We start from the raw sequence: 25,625 nt of genomic DNA on the forward strand, positions 1-25,625 counted from the left end.
TTGAAGGCATACTAAACCAGAATGGCATCCACAGCATCTTGCAGCGGCATGCTATTCGGTTTGCGTTTAGTTGGACCATCATTTATTTTTCAACAGGACAATGACCCCAAACACACCTCCAGGCTGTGTAAGGGCTATTTGACCATGAAGGAGAGTGATGGGGTGCTGCGTCAGATGACCTGGCCTCCACAGTCACCGGACCTGAACCCAATCGAGATGGTTTGGGGTAAGCTGGACCGCAGAGTGAAGGCAAAAGGGCCAACAAGTGCTAAGCATCTGTGGGAACTCCTTCAAGACTGTTGGAAGACCATTTCAGGTGACTACCTCTTGAAGCTCATCAAGAGAATGCCAAGAGTGTGCAAATCAGTAATCAAAGCAAAAGGTGGCTACTTAAGAACCTAGAATATGACATATTTTCAGTTGTTTCACACTTTTTTGTTATGTATATAATTCCACATGTGTTAAATCATAGTTTTGATGCCTTCAGTGTGAATCTACAATTTTCATAGTCATGAAAATAAAGAAAACTCTTTGAATGAGAAGGTGTGGTTTCTTTAAAAAATGATTTTATAGATATGTAAATGAGTGTTAAATGTGTCCAAGGGGCTGTACTAACCTTACTTGTGCCCAGCTGTGCCCAGCCACGCCTGCCTGTGAAGGAGCCCAGCAATGTCTCCTCCTTTCATCAACTATAGATAGCTGTAATTTCGCGATGCGCGAGCTTGCGCATGCGCAGTGCCGGTATAGTGTTCCTTCCCTGTGCTGGCATCAGCCTCAGGGAAAGAACTGCGCATGCGCGGACATAGGCGGTGCTGGGCTCCTTCACAGACGGGCGTGGCTGGGCACAAGTAAGGTTAGTACAGCCCCTTGAACACATTTAACACTATTTTACATATCTATAAAATCATTTTTTAAAGAAATTAAAACCACACAGCCCTATAGGACACATATATTGCGGACATGCTAGCGACGATCTAGCCGTGCATTTCCGTATCTCTATAGCCCCAAACCTAGTGACAGAATCCCTTTTAAACCTTCATTTTCTCTTATCTTGGATGACATTTTAGGCCTTTGGAACCGATTACTCAACTTACTATGGTTTCAACATACAATGGTCGTCCTGGAACCAATTAACATTGCAACTTGAGGGACCACTGTATATTCATATCTCATTTTTAGACTATTCCTCGTAAATGCATCAGCACTTTTCCCCCAATTAGTTTAGTGGGGCGGCCAGCTCTAGGAACAGCCCTGGTTGTTCCAAACATCTTCCATTTAAGAATTTTGGAGGCCACTGTGCTATAGATAGCCGTAATCTCGCGATGCGCGAGCTTGCGCATGCACAGTTCTTTCCCTGAGGCTGATGCCAGCACAGGGAAGGAACACTATACTGGCACTGCGCATGCGCAAGCTCGCGCATCACAAAATTACGGCTATCTATAGTTTATTAAAGGAGGAGACATAGGCGGTGCTGGGCTCCTTCACAGGCGGGCGTGGCTGGGCACAGCTGGGCTCCAGGAAGGTTAGTACAGCCCCTTGGACACATTAACACTCATCTACATATCTATAAAATCCTTTTTTAAAGAAATTAAAACCACACAGCCCTATAGGACACATATATTGCGGACATGCTAGCGGCGATCTAGCCGTGCATGTCCGTATCTCTATAGCCCCAAACCTGGTGACAGAATCCCTTTAAGAAAAATAAGCAGAGAACTAAGACAGATACAAGTCCCTTCATATAACAGTCAGGAATGGCTGCTAACTGCCGACTAATACAGTATGTTACCAGAGAAGTGGCCTTAATTGGTTGGGTCTGAGTCTGAGGCGTTGTATGTTGAGTCTGGTTTCAACTTACGATGGGTCGGAAAACACCATTGTATGTTGAAATTGAAAATATTGAATCCTGAGGCCATTATATCTTGAGGGATCACTGTATAGTGAAACATGAGCTTACATCAAGTCAGGGCTGAACAAATCCTAGTAGCAGTGCCAGTAACCAGTGTCATCTGAAATTTACTTCTGTTTAAGTCTGAAATCACACTAGCCACTCAATCATTTATCTTCTTCCCTACACTTTGCTGTATTTTTGATTGAACTTTTTGTCTTGAGCATGTCTCTTACAATGTGACTCTTCCCAACTTGTAACACTCTTGTTGTGGAATTCCCTCTAATTACACTTGTTGCTATATACTTAAAGGGCATCTGTCAGCAGTTTTGTACCTATGACACTGGCTGACCTGTTATATGTGCACTTGGCAGCTGAAGGCATCTGTGCTGGTCCCATGTTCCTAGGTGCCCGCATTGCTGAGAAAAATGATGTTTTACTATATGCAAATCAGTCTCTAGGAGCCACGGGGGCGTTGCAGAGAGCGCAGAGCCTCTAGGTGTAATGGCAACGTCCTCATTGCTCCAAAAGGCTCATTTGCATGTATTAAAACATTTTTCTCAGCAATGCGGACACATATGAACACGGGACCAACACAGATGCCTTCAGCTGCCAAGCGCACCGTTCAGCCAGTTTCATAGGTAGAAATCTGAGTATCCAATGCACCACATTTTTGGCTTAACATTTTTTCAGTTGGTCTTTATTGAAAATGTTCAGCCAGTTCTAAGATACGGGTTAAAAAGTCTGTTTGCAAGCTGTTGCTTTCTGTTTAAATCCCATCATCTGATGTCTCACATGTAACTCTTATCCCTGATCTCCCGACCTTATAAACATTCATGATAGATCAATTCAATTTGTATCAAACTCATAAGAATATGGCTTAAATATGTGTTTATGAGATCTGGAGATCAGAGGTAAGAGCTATCAGAAAACCGAAGCTTGCAAACAGACAGATTTTTTTTTTAACCCCTTTGTCTCAGGTGCTGAACATTTTTTTTTTAAATAAAGACCAATTGAAAAAAAGATTTTTAGCCCAAAATGAGAAGAAATGCAGTCCAAAAAATATGTTATTGAAGGTATACATAGCCTTTCAAATACAATGCTAACTTTGGTGACTACTGGGCCTGCTCTGTCTAGTGCTTGAATTTGTCAATAGTTTCAGTTTTCAGACCATTGTCTTGCCTGTTGTTGTAACAGTTAACTAGAAAGTTTTTTTTTTTCTTTTTAAGCAGCAGGTCATCACAAAGATCCAGCCTAGCCTTTTGTGTTTTTTTTTTTCTACTGGCCGATGTCCAAGTGGCACGAGGCCAAACACCGTAAGCATTTTGTAGCCTGCGGTTTACACCGGCTTGCTGAAAACGCCGACACTCCAATCGCTGGCACATAATTAAACTGATTTGTGGTTTCACCATTGGAACTGTAGTACACAACGGCGACCAAACATGCTGCACGCTAACAAAATAATGCAAGTTCGTTCCAAGTGTTTTATAGTGTACCAGTGTTTGGGGCAGTTTGGCAAAGATCTCTTCCAGCTTTCACGCTGTTAGGTCAGTGCCCTTAAAGATCATTTCTGGAGCTGCATGTGACAAATGTAAATCATGCCCGAATCTGTTTTATAGATTAGTTGTAATGGATCATGTGTGGGATATAAATCATGTATTCATTTTCTCACCTATACCGACATATAAGCATGGATGACTTGTATATCCTTACATAATTTACTGTAGTAGTAAATGAACACCACTTATATTACAGAAGTGTATGTGATTTAGACTCGCTGTGCATTAAGTCACGTCTAAAAGCTCTAGTTTATTCCAAATTATGTCTAGAATAGCCAAGTTAGAGTTTTTTCTGCTTATACATTCACAAATGGTTATCCTTAGGGTGTATCCAGAGGTGCAGTTACAACCTCCTTAAAACCGCCCTGGAAAAAGTGCATGTGTTTTTTCAATGTGGTTGAGATTTTTACAAGTGAAGCACTTTTTATTTATTTATTTTTTTAACATGTTTCACCTGTAAAGACCGCACCACAAGCCATTCCATATAGTGGTTTTAGGGTATATGCGGATATGGGGTAATTTACTATAAGATATACGCCAGTTTTCTGGCGTATTTCTGGCGCAGATTGCGCCGCAAAGGTTATTTGGCCGGCACCTCTACATAACTTTGGCGGATTCGCCGCCAGCGTAAGGAGTTATTAAAACCCCCATAGTGCGTATTCACATGCAGAAATTTTCCTTATGGAAATCAACCTGCCATGCAGATTCTGAGATCCGCAGCATGTCCGTTGTTGTGCAGGTTTTCAATGCATGTTTCAGCATTTGCATTGCAAAGGGTGAGATCTGGGGAAAAACCATGTCATAATCCACAAAAAAAATCTAAAAGTATCACGTGTGGATTAGGTGCAGAAATTCAACCAATGTGTCACGGCTGAGGATGGGGAAAATCCCCAGCCGTGCGATGCCAGCTGATGTCCAGTTGCTGCTCGGCCAGGGCAACAGAATAGGGGAGCTGGTCACCTCCTATAGCGTCCCTAATCTGACCCTAACTCCTATCTACATGGGCCGACCTTAAAGGTAGGAGGACCCATGCGCCGGAACCTAAGAGCCCTGACTTACTCTCCGTCCGGTCCCTAGCTAGGAGTCAGGGTAAGACGGCCTGTTCCTACTGGACACGGAGGAACAGGGGTCTCACGGGCCGAGTAGCCAGGAAAGGGGGAACACCAACAGTCTTATGGATATGGCAGGTGAACTAACTAGTTCCACCTACCTGCCACAGCCTTGCTGACTGGATCCCTGTGGACACAGGGATGCAGATCCATAAGCTGCACAAAAACCAAAGAGATAAGACATCAACCATACATCAGGGAAAGGAATCTTATGACCGGAAGGGTGGCCCTTACAAGAAGGATGGAATCCACAGGAGGCTGCTTCAGCCAAGCATGACTGAAAGCAACCTACTGAGCAGTGCTCCAGACACAGGCTTTATAGGGCTAAATGGCCACACCCACCGGACAGACACACCCAGTGACATCACACACACTGGGAAGAGGGTTAACCCTTCCAGAACCACAGGAAAGGAAAACACCAAACATACAGGGGAAGTGACCAAACTAAGATCACCCTGTGGCTGTTGCCGCTGGCAACGACATGGGTGGCAGCCGTCCTGGCAGACAGCCCGAAGGCCGAGGCACTGCCACCACATGTACATAATACTAAACGTTGCCACGGGCAGCCACAGTGAAAGGACGATGTCCGTGCGCACCAAACATAAACTACAGTGCACACCAGACATACAACACAGAGTGCACACAGACATAACACAGTGCACACAACACACTGACACCTAACATAAAGATAGTTAGATGCAACCGCATGCAACTGCAGCGAGCTGCCTAGCCACGCTCAGGCTGCTGCTGACACATACACATGAGACTACCGGTTGCCCGCGGCAACCACAAGTTAGGCCACATGCCAGCGGCCCTCACCTGTGGTTTAAACCTACATGCAACCGCATGCGGTTAGAGAGTCACGGTCATAGCCATGGCCGTGACACAATGTCAAGTGTAAAATCCACATAAACCACACTGCTGTGTGAATATACTGTAAAGTGTACCAAAGTACACCATCTGAATATACCCTTGGGGTACCAGTGTTGCTCAGCGGAATTTCTGTTGCAGATTTTGCAGCCATTCTGCCGCAGTAAATTTCACCTTATGTATTGCAATGGGTGAAATCCATTGGATCTGCAGATGCAGGCTTATAGTGGTTGCGTAATGAAGGCATCCCCTATTTTGACATCAGGCAGGCCAGATGAGCCTCTAAAACTCCTCAAGCTCAGCTCTTGTCACTGGGTGACAGCCTGGCATTTCAGCCATTGTAGATGATAAGGTGTTATTACATGGCGGCCATTCAAAGAGCCACTGACTTTTAGTGGCTTTCAGCTGCAGCACATAGAGTTGGATTTAAAGTGGAGGAATTCCCTCTATGAAGTCCATTTTCCCATATGGAAGAAGGTTGTCTTAGGGTACTTTCACACTAGCGTTAAAGTTTTCCGGTATTGAGTTCCGTCCTACGGGTTCAATACCGGAAAAAAACGCATCAGTTTTGTCCCAATGTATTCTGAATGGAGAGCGTTAAAGTTTTCCGGTATTGAGTTCCGTCCTACGGGTTCAATACCGGAAAAAAACGCATCAGTTTTGTCCCAATGTATTCTGAATGGAGAGCAATCCTTTCAGGATGTCTTCCGTTCCGTCCCTTTTATGGTAGTTACCCGGAGAAAATACCGCAGCATGCTGCAGTATTTTCTCCGGCCAAAATTCCGGAACTCTTGCCGGATTGCCGGATCCAGCATTCATTTCCATTGAAAAGTATTAATGATGGATCCGGTACCAAGTGTTCAGGAAATTGCCGAAATACCGGATCCGTTTTTTTCTGGATAACACCGGAGAGACGGATCCGGTATTTCAATGCATTTGTCAGTCGCATCCGGAAACGAATGATATCCATTTGCATGCGGATTTCCGGATCCGGCAGGCAGTTCCGGCAATGGAACTGCCTTCTGGATCCTCACAACGCTAGTGTGAAAGTACCCTTAGTAAGACAACCCCTTTAACTATCTGTAAAGGTAAAATATACTTGCACTGTGTGGTTGGAATAATGGAAGTTCAACTTTTCAGTATAAAATGTTGGAAATTTTACTTTTGTGGGGTTGCACAGGATTGGGAAAAATATGGCCACGTTTTTGTGGCTTTTGCACCTTCGCTTCAATAGAGCTGAGATGCAGTACCGGATACAACCCATGGACAGGTGTGGCACTGTTTATGGAAAAAAGTAGCTACATTTTTTTAATCCTGGATAACCTTTTGCATTGTTTTAAAGGGGTTGTCTGAGATTTCGATATTGACTGCCTATCCTCAGTATATGCCATCAGTATGTGATCAGTGGGGGGTCCGACTCCTGGAATTCAATTGTTTGCTATGGTAAACATTGATTAGACGTGAGGCCCACTGTGTTGGGGAGAGATTAAATGGACAGTGTGATTAATTATGCAATCAGGTTATGTCGCATGCAGGAGAAGATCATTTAAAACTTTGCTTCAGATTCACTTGCATTAAACTGTTTCTTATATGGCTTTGAGCGTTTTTTAAAAATATATAGGAATTCTAGCGAAAGCTTGTGGGTTCTCTGTTACGAGCATCCTGATCACAACTGCAGAGAGTGTTTGTACGATGTGGGTTATCATTTCTATGCTAAGTCTTCCTATAAGGGTCCTTTCACACGTCCGTAGTGTATTGCGGATCCGCAATACACCCGGCCGGCACCCCCATAGAACTGCCTATTCTTGTCCGCAATTGTAGATGAGATGGTCATGACACCAGACCCTGAAGGTAGTTATTGCTCCATACAGTATGAGACCCCAGAGAACTACCAGATAAGCTGGTGGGAGATTGGCTACAGAAGTTGCACTATGTACTTGATATGTTCTACTGTATCATAACCATCATTTTTGTATTTGTGTATTTACAGGTATGACATCTGCACTTACAAAAACAAGCCATGTGGAACTCTAGGTATGTATTCTACATGTATTACAAATTTATTATTTTTAATTTCATTATGCTTCCTGTTTTGACATGGGGTCAATTCTGCTTCATCTTACCTGTAAATATAATCCCTTGTACTGTACTGTCAAGTTGTTGTCAAATGAAAGCTGAGGATATTTTTGGAACAATTAAGTTATTATTAAAAAATAGTGGCTCCACCTGATGTCTCATGCGATTTGCCAAGTTCTTGTCTTGTAAGAAAGGTTTTCATTTAACAGTCTAATATGTTACGGCCAGGTTTTCACTGTCTTTGTGCTCACGAATGAGTTGTTGATGATATATTTTTGACTGCACATGAATTGGAGCCTAGACAAAGTATGACTTGTTGAAAAATGGTAGGTCATGCTTGCAGTAGATTTCCCTGCCCTTTAGGACAAAGCAGGACTGGACAAACCCCAGGAACCAGGCAGTCAATATACGGTACTTAGAAATGTCCTTATGTTTATAAATGTGTAGAAGTTCTCATTCCCAAGCCACCAAATGCAAAGTCATTAAGAGAGTTGAAATTGCTGCTATTGTTGTTGTCTAATTTTGTCTTGAAGCAGACAGGCCCAAAAGAGTACCAGGCTATTCTCTGGTGGGGCTGTGTTCTGACTTTGAAGGCAATCGCTTGCCCCTTGTGTCACAAATAACCTATTAGATCTTCTCTGGTGGGCCTTTGTTCTGACACAATAATGGATCCCAAACATCCAGCCGAAGACAACCTCTTTTGGACCGGACTTTGAAGCCAGTAACTTTCCCCTATCTTCACAAATCACCTATTAGATCTACTCTGATGGGCATATGTTCTGACATGATTATAGATCCCAAAGATCTCGGAGAGGACAACCCCTTTTGGACCTAACTTTGAAGCCAATCACTTGCCCCTAGTGTCACAAATAACATATTGGACCATCTCGATGACTTGACCAATGCCAGTTCATTTCCTCTGGTGGGTACTACATGGAGTAGATCCCAAAGTTATTACTGCTTTTCCTGTTATTATGTAGACGTAAAGGAGCAGGTGCTAATTTTTTGCGAAGGACCATATTAAATGCAAGTGCAGACCTTTGTATTCTGCAGGCTCAGCATGTTATTATAGCTAAGGTTTATCTTATTACTGTTGATTAAATCAGAGCGTTGGTTCCAGTTTTCACTCTGAGGCCCTACACAGTATACCACAATCAGGTTAACATGAGAGGAGCTTTTATTCAGTCGAGTGTTAACTGTATTGGCCAGGCATTGAAACATTCTGACTTTCCAGTCTCAAAACAGGAGGAATATCTTTCGTTCATCTGCCAACTTGTAACAAATCACAGGTTCCTTCAACAGGAAACGTAATACATGCCAATCAGATCATACACTGACCTTTTAAGAGCTTATTCTGCCTTTAGAACAATCATGGCATTGGATATATTCTGTAGTGGTCCATTCACTTATTCTGTGATGAAGGAGTTCACTTCTCCTTTGGGTATGCTCTCTTCCAAGTGTGTATTTTTCCAAGAAGCAAGACACACTAAATGGTAATGTATGGTCTTTAATTTTTTTTTTTCCTGTAAAATACAGTTATTCCATTTATTGTATAAATCAGCATGTAAATCAAAAGGACAGAGTTGGGTTGTAAAGCTGAGATTAACTGAAGCACATTTTATATTTGTTCACGTCCATGGAAAATCCATAGAAATTGATTTTCTTAGAGATTGTTAATTGTCTGAATTTTCTTCCGTACAGAATACGGATCGTCATTTATAGAGTGTCTTATGTTGGGTAAAGTTTGGGACTGGCATTTGGGTAGGGACAAGGATGTGACCATCATGCCATAGTTCTAATTGTCGTCATGCAATAAAAATGAGAATTTTTGAAAAAACTTCTTTGTCTATATTGCTCCAACAATCATTCCAATAATGAATCATATAAGATTGTTACTGTGGAACAATCCTATCGCTTCTTGTAGACCTTGCTTTACATTATTGCCCTTGAAGGACAAAGCTTATGAAGTGAGACAGTTTTTTAAGGTGTTTACAGGGACTCAGCTGCTCCTGCAGACCCACCTTAAGTTCATATAACACCCCATGTAGGATATAGTTTGCACTATACGTAGCATTCTGAAGTTTTCTGGCCTGGCCTCCTGGGAACCCTGTCAATTGACGCTCCTCTATTGAAAATTCAGCTACTGACAACGTCTTCTTTAGGAACATTGTTTTTGCAGACTGCAGTCACTGCCCACACAGACTTTGGGTTGGATCAGCAAATTGTGTTTTTTTTTTTTTTTGTTGAAGGCTCTGTTCACACTGACGTCAAGCCTCCTGTTTCTGGCAGCCAAATGAATCCCAACAGATCCTATTGAACTTTTTCTTTTCTTTTTCTTTTTTTTTGTTACTGAGTTAAATGCTATTCTGCCAGTCAAAAGCCAAAAAAAACCTGATGGAATTGAACCAATGGATGGATGGCTACTGTTCGAAAAATCCCATTAAAGTTTCTCATATTTGTAGAAATGATTGAACAGAATAATGAAGAGAAAAATGACAGTGTTATCCATTCACTTTAGACTCTAATAACCATCCATCTTGTAACTGGTTGTCCACTTCAAAATTTTATTTTGTTTAAAGTTTTTTTTTTTTTTTTAAAAGCCCATACTTACCTGCTCAAGACACTCCTGTCCTCTGTGTCCATGTGTTTACACTTGGCGCTGCATGGGCATGGTCACATGCTGTGCTGCAGCCAATGACCATCTTTGGCAGTGACGTGCTGCTTGTGGCTACGTCATTGCTGAAGCCAGTAATTGGCTGCAGTGGAGCATTTGACCATGGCCATGCAGCGCCAGATGTAAACACTGCGGGGACCAAAACATGAACACAGCAGAGGCAGCGAGGAGCAGGTAAATATTTATATTCTGTAGAGAAGCAGCCTACAGGCACTTGCTAAAAACTGATTATTCCTGGAGAACGACTTGAATACCAGTCACCATATTTTCCATTGAACTGGTTCTTATCCAGATGCCCAAATAAGGTTGCTCAGTCTGGTTATTTGTTCTTCAAGTAAAAGGTTCGGCTTGATTTGCTGAAGGATCCACTGTTTTGTTTTACATCTCTGGCCTACATAGACATCTCAAGGTCTATCAATTCACTGAAAGGGATTTTTCCGACCAATTACGTTTATCACCTATCCGCAGCACAGGTTATAAATGTTTGATTGCTGGAATCCCTATTGATTACCAAAATAGTGGTTCCCATCCCCCATGACTCCTCCCATGCACTGCCAGGGTGAGGTGGAGGAGTTGAATGAAGTGAGTGTTGAGTGGTTAAGTATCATCAGATGATATTTCATAGTTAATAACTGGGTCCATGTTCATGAATTTCCATCATTTTCAGGTTTTGGTGTATGTACAATGTAATAAAATGAAGAACATGATTATATGAAGTCGTCCTAGTCTTTCAATGTTTCAGTCCTTGTGATTTGGTCTTTATTATTAGATCATGATAATCTGTGGTGTAGCTGTAAGATGAGCAGAAGTGGTAGTCAAACCAATGGCATGAGTTGCATATCTGTAAAAAATAAAAATTAAAAAATTAAAAAAGGGGTCATCGCTTTTCTAGTGTGTTTGGCACTAGCTAGGTCCTAGTACTGCTTAAAAAGAAACCTAGTGAATTCAGAAATTCAATATACAATAGCTAGGTGCTCCAGCGGTGACCTTCCTCGGCCAATGGGGGCAGGCTGAGCTGGCCATTCCTGGCATTTCCAGCCCTTTTTTCCCCCAGTTTTAAATTGTTTTTCCCTGTAAAACCCCTTTAACGCTATACCTCTGACCATATTTAATACAGATGTATCATTTAACTTTTTTTTTTTTTTTGGTCATATGTTTCTTGCTCCATCTAGTTTAATTATAAAAAAAATAGGATGTTATTTTTTTTTACTTTTTTATTGTATTAAAAAAGTTTTTTTTAGGGTATATAAAAACTTGCTTATTTTTTTTCTGAGCACACTAAACTTAAACAGCTTTCTTTAGAAAAATAATGTGGATGCTTTTTTTTTTTCTTTCGGCTGCCTCAAGAATGTTAAAGCAGAAATACTTTGTTGAATTCCCTCTCCTGGCTCAAGTTACTAGGTGGTCCCAAGTTACCAGAAGTAAAATTTATAACTCTAACCCCTAGTCTAGACATTTTCCAGCACTGACTGCAGTTCAAAAAATATTAATGTCTAGCCTGCAAAGTGAAATTCCCCCCAGTGATTTTGTAAATGGCTCGAAAGTTAACCTTTTGCCAACTGCTCCTTCTATATGTGGAGGTTATTAAAAAGAAGCCAGGCATTTATAAGACTGAAACACCTTGGCCTGACCCTTTGTGTCTCCTTCTGTTTATTTAGGCTTGGCCTCAGTGGCTGGAATGTGTGAGCCGGAGCGGAGCTGCAGCATTAATGAAGACATTGGCTTGGGTTCTGCATTTACCATTGCACATGAGATTGGTCACAAGTGAGTTGGAAAAAAAAAGTCAAAATATGTTATTATGCAATCTGTTTTACATTGTTCCAGAGAATTACTTCCATTTCCAGCTTATTCATTGCAGTCCATTTCACTGTCAGCATCCTTAGTAGTTTTATTTGGTATCTCTCTAACAGCCGCCACACTCTTGGCGGCTTTGCTAATTGTGCACTTAAATACCCCTAGTTATGCTTGCGGGTCCTTAAAGGGCAAGTATCATTAAAAGCCTTTTGCTACTTAAAATGTTTCCCTTCTTGGAGGTTCATTTTAAACTGTAATGGAAGCATTACTGTATAATAAACCTACAGATGGACAATACAATGGAATCGTAATAAGAAATAAATAGTAGAATGGAAAAATAACACACACAAAAAGAGTTTCCAAATGGCATATAATCTAGAGTTAAAAGACAAATGGGGGTTATCTATTAACACATATATTCCACTATCGTGGCGTATCGAAGATCTAGAAAATCTGCGACTTTTTCCCTGCTCATACTACTTTTTCAAAGTGGCGAGAAAAGGGTGTGTGGTGGGGAACCGGGGTGTTAAGCCTGGCTCATTTATAATTTTGTACTGCAGTTTTTGGCGTGGAAAATAGCTTACATCTACTCCAGCAAGGGAGCTGGTGTGGATTTAAGTCTGTCGCATGGCCTGCTGGAGGAAGCGCCAAACTTATGTACAGGCCTGCGCCTCCTAATAACTTTGCCGCATGCTGCAGCAGCGCAGAGGGACTTAAGACCAGCGTGGAAAACGTGTATGTTGTGGTCAGATCATGACTTTTATGCCACGAGCCACCCTTTTCCCTGAATAGTCATCGAGTTAACTGATAAATTGTGGCTGATTGCCACCTGGCTTAAGATATACAGTATGCAGTAAACTTCTAAGCCCCCACAAAGATACACCATCACTTTATGGATGGTGAGGGTTCAACCTCTGGGACCCCGACCGTAGCCGAGAAGACCATTGTGGCCTCATTGAAGTAGCTCTCCATTCTGTCTCATAGAGGATGGTCTTAAGCTGGTGGCCTTCGTCTCTGACACTCTCACATCCCTATGCCCAAATAAAAGTCATGGAAAGGGGTTGTTTTGATGAGACAATCCCTTTAATAGCAACAAATAAATAACCTTTTTATTAATGGGGTTGGCTCATGAAGCTCCGTTTGCCCTGTTTAGCCCCCTGTCTTTGAGCCAGTCTATAGAGCGCATTGCATGAGCGACTTCAGTTCTTGTAGATGAGTGGTTTCCATATGTTACGCAGAAAACTTTTTATGTAACTGGCCATCATGAAATGTACATTTCTCCTGAAGCTGCCGCTAAAGTGTCTGGCTGTCTTTAAGTTGCCCGAAGACTTTTATGAATCCGTGAAATCAAGTGATAGCACATGAGAGATGAGGTGAGCACCACAGCTTGTAATAGATGCTTTTTTTTTTTTTTTTTATTATATTATAGAATGGGGTAGGTTATATCCTAATGAAAAAATCCCCACATGGTTGTCCAACTACTATATATGAATGAGACATCATCTGTGGAGTCAGAGTACTCTTTACACAGAGGTCATTACATTTATGGCATCAATCATGAGCCGACTAGTTATTATTTTTTGCTTTTTAAGTGTAGTGTCTGGATTACAAATGTCCAAAGTATTTCCTCTACCTATCGACTGCTGAGCCGGCTCTACCTGCCTATGAAAGGCAAGCTGTTATTCACAATTTCCTCCCTTCATTTTTAATTATTAGTGACAAGACGGGCCATTTGATAAAATAATATTCCTCTTTATAAGAATGTTGATACAGCTGCGGAGATTTGTTTCCCAGTCTCAAGTCTCAATAACATCACTGACCCCCTACTCCAGCATCGTATGACAGTGAAGTGTCCGTGTCTACAGCGTAAGGGCATCACTTATACATTCTTCAAATTGTACTTGTCAGCACGCAGCCAGGACTAGGAAAGGTGGCATTGAAACGAAAACAAAGATATTTTAATGGGTTTTTACCTCTTGCTGCTTCCAAATATGGGTCTGTTCATAATACATTTGGGTACTATGTTTGGCATGAAAATTTAAAGAGATTCGCCAAATGTGTGCCCAAATGTACCGTAAGCTGCTGTATGCCTGTATATTTTCATGCCTACAATTGGCTTGTGCTATAAAAAAAACAACAAAAGCTGTTTTTTCTTGTTGCGATCTGTAGGTTAAATATAGTTAAAAATAGATATAATGACCTATACCAGTCTGTCTTGCTAATAACAGTCTATGTACATGTTTGATATACACTTTTAGAGCATTTCTTGATGTAGATGCTTTGTACATCATTGTAACTCTTTAAAATCTTTGAATAGGGTTTTCTAAAAAATGGTAAAAGATGAGCAAGACAGATTTCTCTTTGCATTTATGATTGGTGGTTATCTTTAATTTAAAGTACTACAAGATTTGACAAAAAGAATACAGCCCAAACGATGGACCTCGTTGTAAGTCTGTGGGGCACTTGGGGAACCAATGATAACAGTCGTGTTATGGTTTCTGTTATAAAGGGTGAACAGAGCCTTAGACTTGGGGCTCATGCACATGACTGTGTTTTTTTTTTTTTTTCCCGCATCCGATCCCCATTTTTTGTGGATCGAATGTGGACTCATTTACTTCAATGGTCCTACAAAAAAATAAAACATATCCCATTCTTGTCCGTTTTATGGCCAAGGATAGGAAATTTGTGGAGGAGTAAAAAATATATGGCTGTAGACTCTGGGCTGGTATCCATGTTTTGCAGATTTGCAATTTGCGGACCGCAAAAATGGCTATGGCTGTGTGCATGAGCCCTTAGAAGGAGAGGGAGGGGTGGTAAATAACAAGCTGGAGCAAATTTTTTGTTTTTTCCTTGACATTCTGTTGAGCACCTATAAATGCTAAATTGTTCACTGAGAAACCTTGGCAGATATGCAGTGATAATGCTGGATGTATGGCGACAAAACAGCACCACTCTTGTACAGAGGCGGGGACTGGAATTGCAGCTAAACTACAGTCACTTTATTTTCTAATATTCCACAACCCCTTTAAGGAGTAGCTTCCATCATTATACAATGGGTTGTTTAAACCTAGTGTTTGAAAGTAAATGCGATGGGCATTCTTTTATATGGAATAGTCTATCCTCCACATTTAGAAACTGCATGGATAAGCATGTTGGAGGGAGCCATTAAAGACAAATCTATAGAAGGAAGAGAGATGAAGTTCATCCTATTCTGTGTGTTACAGAAAAGGTTTTTCTTAAAATTTTTAGTTCTATTCTCGTTTCCTTCTACTGGTTATACAGCCATAGTTTATGTGATACCTAAATAAGTATATACAACTCAAATAATAAAACCCATGTTAACCATCATAAATGACCAGTAACATCGTGCTATTCTGACTTTTGGGACAATTTTCTTCATTCCAGCAATAGTAGTGTCTATACTGTAGATCATAGAATTGCTTTGCTTTTTCCTCCCATACCATCCCCTGCAGCTTTCAGTTCATGACCTCTTGTTCAAGAATTTATTTTACTCCAGAAAATGCTTTCCTTTTCATAGTTTACCCCAGAGGTGTCAGAGTTGTCATTGTACTTGTCTAGAAATGTGCTGAATTTCATACAGTGATGGAAGTATATACATCATAGGTGTGTGTGTGTGTGTGTGTGTGTGTATATATATATATATATATATATATATCTATATACACAGTACAGACCAAAAGTTTGGACACACCTTCTCAGTCAAAGAGTTTTCTTTATTTTCATGACTATGAAAATTGTAGATTCACACTGAAGGCATCAAAACTATGAATTAACACATGTGGAATTATATAAATAACAAAAAAGTGTGAAACAACTGAAAATATGTCATATATTCTAGGTTCTTCAAAGTAGCCACCTTTTGCTTTGATTACTGCTTTGCACACTCTTGGCATTCTCTTGATGAGCTTCAAGAGGTAGTCACCTGAAATGGTCTTCCAACAGTCTTGAAGGAGTTCCCAGAGATGCTTAGCACTTGTTGGCCCTTTTGCCTTCCCTCTGCGGTCCAGCTCACCCCAAACCATCTCGATTAGGTTCAGGTCCGGTGACGGTGGAGGCCAGGTCATCTGGCGCAGCACCCCATCACTCTCCTTCATGGTCAAATAGCCCTTACACAGCCTGGAGGTGTGTTTGGGGTCATTGTCCTGTTGAAAAATAAATGATGGTCCAACTAAACGCAAACCGGAATAGCATGCCGCTGCAAGATGCTGTGGTAGCCATGCTAGTTTGGTATGCCTTCAATTTTAAATAAATCCCCAACAGTGTCCCCAGCAAAGCACCCCCACACAATCACACCTCCTCCTCCATGCTTCACGGTGGGAACCAGGCATGTAGAGTCCATCCGTTCACCTTTTCTGCGTCGCACAAAGACACGGTGGTTGGAACCATAGATCTCAAATTTGGACTCATCAGACCGAAGCACAGATTTCCACTGGTCTAATGTCCATTCCTTGTGTTCTTTAGCCCAAACAAGTCTCTCCTGCTTGTTGCCTGTCCTTAGCAGTGGTTTCCTAGCAGATATTCTACCATGAAGGCCTGATTCACACAGTCCCCTCTTAACAGTTGTTCTAGAGATGTGTCTTCTGCTAGAACTCTGTGTGGCATTGACCTGGTCTCTAATCTGAGCTGCTGTTAACCTGGGATTTCTGAGGCTGGTGACTTGGATAAACTTATCCTCCACAGCAGAGGTGACTCTTGGTCTTCCTTTCCTGGGGCGGTCCGCATGTGAGCCAGTTTCTTTGTAGCGCTCGATGGTTTTTGTGACTGCACTAGGGAGACACTTTCAAAGTTTTTCCAATTTTTCAGACCGACTGACCTTCATTTCTTAAAGTAATGATGGCCACTCATTTTTCTTTACTTAGCTGCTTTTTTCTTGCCATAATACAAATTCTAACAGTCTATTCAGTAGGACTATCAGCTATGTATCCACCTGACTTCTCCACAACGCAACTGATGGTCCCAACCCCATTTATAAGGCAAGAAATCCCACTTATTAAACCTGACAGGGCACACCTGTGAAGTGAAAAATATTTCAGGTGACTACCTCTTGAAGCTCATCAAGAGAATGCCAAGAGTGTGCAAAGCAGTAATCAAAGCAAAAGGTGGCTACTTTGAAGAACCTAGAATATGACATATTTTCAGTTGTTTCACACTTTTTTGTTATGTATATAATTCCACATGTGTTAATTCATAGTTTTGATGCCTTCAGTGTGAATCTACAATTTTCATAGTCATGAAAATAAAGAAAACTCTTTGAATGAGAAGGTGTGTCCAAACTTTTGGTCTGTACTGTATATATATACACAAACCCTTGAACATTGAAATTCAACACCAAGGACACACCCTAAGGGTGCTGCCACATATTCAGGTTCTTTATGCAGTTTTTGAAGCCAAAATCAGGTGTGGATCATAATAGGAGAGAAAGTATTAAATGCATGTAAAACTTCTTCTCTTCTTGATTCCACTCCTTTTAGTTTTGGTTTTAAAATTTACATAAAAAAAAACCCTGAAGCAAGATTATGCAAATCGAAGAAGTAGCAGGGGTCACTAAGATCTGTGAATGATAAAATGTTTTAGCACCTAGCTCTAATCTGTGGCATGTGGGAGGGCCATAAAAGCCAGATTGAAAGCAAAGGTTTTTACCGACCTGAAAATTGTACCAAGTCATGTGGGATGATTGTGCGATGCCTCCTGTTCATCGATGTGCCAGTTATTGCCACTTGTTGCAAACTGATAGGGATAGAATCCTTGAACTGAGAGACCTTGGTTTATCACTCCCAAAGATCGCTGCGTGCATATGTCAAGATGTCAGCACTGTTCAATGTTGTGTGTCCAGGTGGTAGGAAGAACAACAAATGACAGCAAGAGTGCACAAAGGCGAACATCTGCACAGATGAATCATCTGATAAGAAGAATGGAACGTAGTGATCTATTCTGTACTACAAATGAAATTGGACTTCACATCCCAAGCCTAGGGCGACAAACAGTGTCTACACAAACCATCAGAAGACGTTTGCACCACATTGGTCTACGAGCCAGACATCCAACTACAGGTGTTCCTATGACCTCATACCACCACTGTTAAAGGCTATCATGGTGCACATCAAGACGGAGATGAAGGTCTATGCTCTTTAGCAATGAGGCCATTTTTTACAGGACAATGCCGAACCTTGTGCTTCTGTGAGCAGCCATTGTGTCCTAAACATGCTAACATGATCTGCAGCATCTCCAGTCTTTTCTCCCATCAAGCACATCATGGACGTCATTGGTCGGCACTTGCAAAGGAAGCTGCTAGCACCGGATCTTGATCATTTGTGCGCCCAAGTGCATTCAGCGTGGCAGAACATTCCTCAGGCAACCATTAATAACCTCACTGAGTGCATGCCAAGGTGTGTAAGTGTGTGTATTTCTGCGTGTGGTACTCATACTCGATACAGAATAATTCTAGATTTCTTGAACATTTTGTTTCCAATTTTTTATATTTTGCATATCATTAATTTCCAGATCTCCATGACTTTTCGTTCTTGGTGTTTCTCGTTCTCTCTCTCTAAATATATATATAAAAATGAGCTCTCTTTCCCAAAAAAGGCAAGTAAACCAGTGTCTCTTGTACCATCAGTAACTCTCCTATAAGTCAATTCTCGACCTTTGAAGCAGGCCTTGTGACATAATTTAGGATTATAGCCAAGCCAGTACCTTGTCTGCACACCACCGTTTTGAGGTCATTGCTCCTCAATAGTGCAGAGAAGACAGAACTGATTTAGCTGAATGAGAAGTATTTGTCTGGGGTACGGGGGTTACTAATATAAGTGCCTAGTAGGTATAAAGCGTCCCATACATAGGCACTCTCCTCAAGGAGAAATTGTATCTACCCGGTCTCTAATGGCCCCACATTATGACTTTTTAAAGTTTTTTTTATTGAAATTTATGAAACTTTTTGATGTTTACATACTGGGGTCTGATGTATGTTACTTTGCTTGCTACAATACATTAGATTGATGAATGCACAGTTGAAACATATGCCTGCAGAGTAAGAAAATTCCTAGGGGGGGAAGAGCAGGCTGTGACATGCGTGTCGTCTTACAGTCATATTAGAGGGTTTGTGATATTGTTCTCCTGAAGCGTCTGACACAATTGCAGCACTGTCATCGCGGGGTATTAGAGAAAAGAGCACTAAAGGGCAGCAGACGTCGTAGTAAAAAGGTACATTTGGAAATGAGCTTGCGGTGGTTTGGAGGGCCTGTCTGACACCGAAAGGCGTACCACACAGGAAGCTGTCAAAGAATCACTAAATGAGATCAGATGGCAAAGTAAGACAACACACAGGACTTAGAAAGTAGTTAGCTCAGAGTTGGGAGGTGTTAATGTTCGAGGGTCCACTGGGTGTCCAGTGAAAACTGGAGCATGATGCAGACACGGTGGGTGTGATGTTTTTTTTGGCAGCTAATAGTTATATCTGTTAAATAGAGAGCAATGTGTATACATTGTGCACGTCCCTCGCACAGCATAATATCTAAAAGTAACTAGCACCAAGTATAGTAAGAAAGTCACCAAATCGGTTCATTTACAGCAAAACGATAACATGTTAGATGCTCTGAAGTGCAGCAGTGTCCCTGGAATAGAGGCAATGGATGGCCACCCATTATATCAGTTATGACCACTGAAGTTTCCTATATTGTAGAAGATACTACAGAGGGACATGGGAGCCTTGGTGCAAGGGGTGCCAGATTATATTCAGGGCTGAATATTTGTCCTGTTTCAAGGACATTAAGATATCTATCGTTTTTTTTTGTTTGTTCTGTTGTTGTTGCAGGGGATGGTGATGGCAGTGTAATGCACCGTAATGGAAAATAAAGGGGTTTATCCACAATTAATATGTATCCCCTGTCCATAGAAAAGGGATAAGGGTCTGATCGCTGGGGTCTCCTTCGTGAATGGAGCAGTAGTTCACATGTATGACCACTCGTCTATTCACTTCTCTGAGACTAGTCGAGATAGAGCCAAGTGCTCTGCCCATCAGTCCCGTTGAAGTAAGTGGTGCCGCAGTCGCACATATGCACTACTGCTCCATTCACAAAGAGTGTAGATTTCAAAACGGAGATTCCGCTTGAGTTTTTAAAAATGTTTTCACCAAATCCACATTACTTGCAGATTTTTATGCAGCTTTTCCGCAGATCTACCCCTTGCAATGCTAAGGATGTAATCCGTCCCCCCCCCCCCCCCCCAAAAAAAAAACAAAAAAAAAAACGCTAAATTATATGCTGAGGATTTTTAAATCCGCACAGCAGATCAATTTCCACATGGAAAAAATAAGCAAAAGTGCAAACAAGATTTCTGAAATCTCATACACTTTGCTGGTGATACCATGTACAGTTAGGTCCATATATATTTGGACAGAGACAACATTTTTCTAGTTTTTGTTCTGCACATTACGACAATGGATTTTGAACAAAACAATTCAGATGCAGTTGAAGTTCAGACTTTCAGATTTATTCACTGGGTTGAACAAAATGATTGCATAAAAATGTGAGGAACTAAAGCATTTTTTAAACTCAATCCCTTCATTTCGGGGGCTCAAAAGTAATTGGACAAATTATATAATTGTAAATAAAATGTTAATTTCTAATACTTGGTTGAAAACCCTTTGTTGGCAATGACTGCCTGAAGTCTTGAACTCATGGACGTCACCAGACGCTGTGTTTCCTCCTTTTTAATGCTCTGCCAGGCCTTTACTGCAGCGGTTTTCAATTGCTGTTTGTTTGTGGGCCTTTCTGTCAGAAGTTTAGTCTTTAACAAGTGAAATACATGCTCTATTGGGTTCAGATCTGGTGACTGACTTGGCTATTCAAGAATATTCCACTTCTTTTCTTTAATAAACTCCTGGGTTGCTTTGGCTTTTTGTTTTGAGTCATTGTCCATCTGTATTATGAAACGCCGACCAATCGGTTTGGCTGGATTTGAGCAGACAGTATGTCTCTGAAAACCCCAGAATTCATCCGGCTGCTTCTGTCCTGTGTCACATCATCAATAAACACTAAGGACCCAGTGCCACTGGCAGCCATGCATGCCCAAGCCATCACACAAGCCATTCCTCCGCCTGTGTTTTACAGATGATGTGGTATGCTTTGGATCATGAGCTGTACCATGCCTTCGCCATACTTTTTTCTTTCCATCATTCTGGTAGAGGTTGATCTTAAGGTTTCATCTGTCCAAAGAATGTTCTTCCAGAAGTGTGCTGATTTTTTTAAGATGTGTTTTTTTTTTTTTTAGCAAAGTCCAATCTACTCTTCCTTTTCTTGAGGCTTATGAGTGGCTTGCACCGTGCAGTGAACTCTCTGCATTTACTTTCATGCAATCTTCTCTTTATGGTAGATTTGAATATTGATACGCCAATATCCTGGAGAGTGTTGTTCACTTGGTTGGCTGTTGTGAAGGGGTTTCTCTTCACCATGATAATTATTCTGCGATCATCCACCACTGTTGTCTTCTGTAGACGTCCAGGTCTTTTTGCATTGTTGAGGTCACCAGTGCTTTCTTTCTTTCTCAGGATGTACCAAACTGTAGATTTTGCCACTTCTAATAGTGTAGCAATTTCTTGAATGTCTTTTTTTCTGTTTTGCATGAGCTCCTTTGACCGCCTGTTTACTTCTCAGCAAAATCTTCAAAATGCAAGCACCACACCTCAAATCAACTCCAGGCCTTTTATGTGCTTAATTGAGAATATAATAATTAAGGAATTGCCCACACCTGCCCATGATACAGCCTTTGAGTCAATTTTCCAAATACGTTTGGTCACTTTAAAAACAGGGTACCACATGTAAAGGAGCTAAAACTCCTAAACCCTTTATCCAATTTTAATGAGAATACCCTAAAATGAAAGCTAAAAGTTTATGTCCATGTCCATTTTATAACTATAACTTCAATATGTTTTAATAAACCAGTAAAAAAAAAAAATTGTGTCAGTCTCCAAATATACACTGCCTGTCCAAAAAAAAAGTCGCCACCTGGATTTAACTAAGCAAATAGTTATGAGCCTCCTATTGGATAATTACTGCATCGGGCGATTATCTTTCAGCTGGCAATAAGTCATTTAACCCCAACTGGTGCACTGAGTTGCTTCTCAATTCTTAAACAGCCACGTCGAAAGACACATCTCGTGGTCGTGGAAAAGATGTTAGTCTGTTTGAAAAGGGACAAGGCATGCATCAAGCAGAGAAAACATCTAAGGAGATTGCAGAAACTACTAAAATTGGGTTAAGGACTGTCCAATGCATTATTAATAACTAGAAGGATAGTGGGGACCCATCGTATTAGAGGAAGAAATGTTGCGGGGAAAAAAACCTGAATGATCGTGATCGGCGATCACTTAAACGTTTGGTGAATCAAATCGAAGAAAAACAACAGTAGAACTCAGGGCTATGTTTAATAGTGAAAGTAAGAGCATTTCGACATGCACAATGCGAAGGGAACTTAAGGGATTGGGACTGAACAGCTGTGTAGCCGTAAGAAAACCACTAATCAGTGAGGCAAACCAGAAAAAAGGCTTTCATTTGCTAGGGAGCATAAAGATTGGACTCTGGAGCAATGGAAGAAGGTCATGTGGTCTGATGAGTTAAGATTTACCCTGTTCCAGAGTGATGGGCGCATCAAGGTAAGAAGAGAGGCAGATGAAGTGATGTACCCATCATGCCTCGTGTTTACTGTACAAGCCTGTGGGGGCAGTGGTATGATCTGGGGTTGCTGCAGTTGGTCAGGTCTAGGTTCAGCAACAGTATGTGCTCCAAGAATGAGGTCAACTGACTACCTGAACATTCTGAATGACCAGATTATTCCATCAATGGATTTGTTCTTCCCTGATGGCACGGGCATATTCCAAGATGACAATTCCAGCATTCATCGGGTTCAAATTGTGAAAGAGTGGTTCAGGGAGCATGAGACCTCATTTTCACACATGGATTGGCCACCATAGTGTCCAGACCTGAATCCCTTTGAGAATCTTTGGGATGTGCTGGAGAAGGCTCTGCACAGCGGTCAGACTTTACCATCATCAATGCAAGATCTTGGTAAAAAATGAATGCAACACTGGATGGAAATAAATCTTGTGACATTGCAGAAGCTTATCGAAACAATGCCACAGCGAATGCGTGCCGTAATCAAACCTAAAGGCTTTTTTTTGTTGGTGACTTTTTTTTTTTTTGGACAGGCCAGTGTATATGGACCTAACTGTATTTTGTGCATGAGAATCCGCACATAAAAAAACGCATGTAATTCACAGCGTGTGCAGGTATCCTTTCGGTCTGTGAAATATGCTCAGTGTGACAGCAGTAATTGTATTTCCCTGATTGAACGCTGCTTCTGTCACACAAACTTACAGCATTATAATGATTTATAACGCTTAGTGTTCCGCCCTGACCTCGGCTGTCTTACATTTAGAACTGGCGCAGGATGCGCCGAATTTATGTAGAGGCCAGCACTCCTTCATAACTTCCATCAAACCTCTGCCGGCTATAGGGCTTTATTAAGACTGGCATCTAAAATACGGTCTTAATAAATGTCCCCCAAATTTTTTTTATTACATGCAATTACAAAAGTATTCAGATCCAGATGCGGGTTTAATTTTTTTTTTATATGCTTTGTGACACAAAAATGTCCCAATTTAATGGGGACTAGGTTGTCTAGGTCAATTTAAATGATAAGAAGTTATCAGGGGCAACCAGTAGAAGTTTACTCACTCTATGATGGAGAGCTAGTAAAGGCCCCTTAAAGTAAGTGTTCCTTCCTGACAAGCATCTGCTCGTCAGTGATGAAGATCTCTGCTTTTACATGCATCGATCTCCTCCCCAGTATGGTGTGGAGTAATCGCTAATGCCATCGCTTGTCCCCATAGAGACTCATTGATTGTTGGCAGCAGAGCGTGTTTTGACAGCTCGATCTGCCACCGGTTTAGGTCTGCACAAACGTGTATATTACTTGACAAACTAGCTCATTCATTGGGTAATCAGCGACACCTTTACACCGCCATATAGCCACTAAGGAGCGTTCCTATAAACGCTAGTTAGCGATTATCTGGTGGATTCTTAGCCTATGTTAAGAGCCCTTAAAGCACGAAGGACTTCGTAGTGGATATGTTCTTGAAATGTAAAGACAGTCTGCTGATGTACTCTTCAAAGGTAGATTTTGTAAAAACATTCTACAAAAGTGTTTTATAGTACCTCTTACAGAATAGTGCTGATATTATATTTTCCTCATGTGTCATTTTGTTTGTATTAAACAATGTAGCCATAGAAAGGGTTTAAAAAAAATTGGTAAAATTTTGAAAGCTATCATTAGTATCCTTGGTGGTAAGGTAACCATCAAGACTGCTATATTTTACACTGCATGAATATACAGTCACCACATTAAAAACATCCAGTTATCTCTGTTACTATCCCTTTTTCACCTTGCAGACAGCCAGCCCTTCATTTTGTGCGAATTACTACCACTTGCCTGTCTATCTACTTACGCGGTGAATTTGATTATTATGTCTCGTGTCTGTTTCTGTTATAAAAACATTTGACTTCTGTAAATGTGAACAGAATACTTCTTTGGGTTTTCAGCCATTATGATTTATTGCCTAAGTAGGCTGAAATGTCATAAATGTGAAGCTTAGAAAAACAGTTTTGGTTTCTGTGATGTGGTTCAGTTTGTATTAAATGGGAATCGTGTCTTAGCATTACATGGTAGACTTCTCAAGGTAGAATTTTTGTGACGCTAAATGAGTACCTTATACAGCCAAACATTCTATTAATACGCGACCGAGGCGGTCCATCTAGAGGAGATGGGTCAATACAGAGCCCAAAACAACTCTCTAATTCTGGTCTTCCTGCTTCTCAATATTATATATATATATTTATATATATATATGATTAGTCTGTATTTAGTTGGGCAGTGGTCAGCTTCAGATACTAACCCATGAGAATTATGGCAGATGCTTATTTTCTCACTGAAATTACAAAAATGGAAAGTTAGGTTAATTCTAATTCTGTGAACATTGAAATTGCAACACCAAGAAGGACAAGCCGTAAGGTTATGCAAACCAAGGAAGTAGCAGGTGTCACTAAGATCTGCAAATTATCAAATTGTCAAGCACCTAGCTCCAATCTGGTATGTGAGTTGGGCATAAAAGCCAGATTGATAGCAACGTTTTTTAGCCACAAGAAACCTCAAAAATAAGATCACGTCGTATGTGATGCCTCCTGTTCATCGACATGTCAGTTATGACCATTTTTCAGAAACTGAGAACGGACAGAATAATCCTTAAGCTGAGAGGCCTTGGTTTATCACCTCGGCAGATCACTGAGATGTCAGCACTGTTTAAGTTGTGTGTCCCTGGTGGTTGGGAGAACAATGGCGACCTGAAAATGACAGCAAGAAGTGCAGAGAAGCTCTACATCTCAAGGGTTGTCCAGGCAAAAGTATACTAAAAAGCTCAGCATGGTGAAAATAAATGAAAGCCGGCACACTCAACTTATTGATGCTCCCCGCAGGCTGCAAAGACTAGTTGCAGTGGTCCCATGTCCCTGTGTCTGGAAGTCATCATAAGCAGCAGGAAGAAGAGAAATGGCGGGGGACCAGATGTTTTGTTTTTTTCCCCCTGT

At 41.1% G+C, this 25,625-nt stretch overlaps 1 protein-coding gene across 3 annotated transcripts in view; it reads left to right on the plus strand.

Annotated features, from left to right (window-relative positions):
* ADAMTS6 (ADAM metallopeptidase with thrombospondin type 1 motif 6) overlaps positions 1–25,625 on the plus strand; it is a 270,149-nt gene that overhangs the window by 110,805 nt on the left and 133,719 nt on the right. For all 3 annotated transcript variants that reach the window (XM_044292316.1, XM_044292332.1, XM_044292325.1), the window contains exons 8-9: positions 7,417–7,460; positions 11,835–11,940. In XM_044292316.1, the coding sequence (XP_044148251.1) occupies positions 7,417–7,460; positions 11,835–11,940 (150 nt within the window). The remainder of the gene's footprint in view (positions 1–7,416; positions 7,461–11,834; positions 11,941–25,625) is intronic.

Source organism: Bufo gargarizans, chromosome 1, assembly GCF_014858855.1.
Source record: "Bufo gargarizans isolate SCDJY-AF-19 chromosome 1, ASM1485885v1, whole genome shotgun sequence".
NCBI classification, from domain to species: Eukaryota; Metazoa; Chordata; class Amphibia; order Anura; family Bufonidae; genus Bufo; species Bufo gargarizans.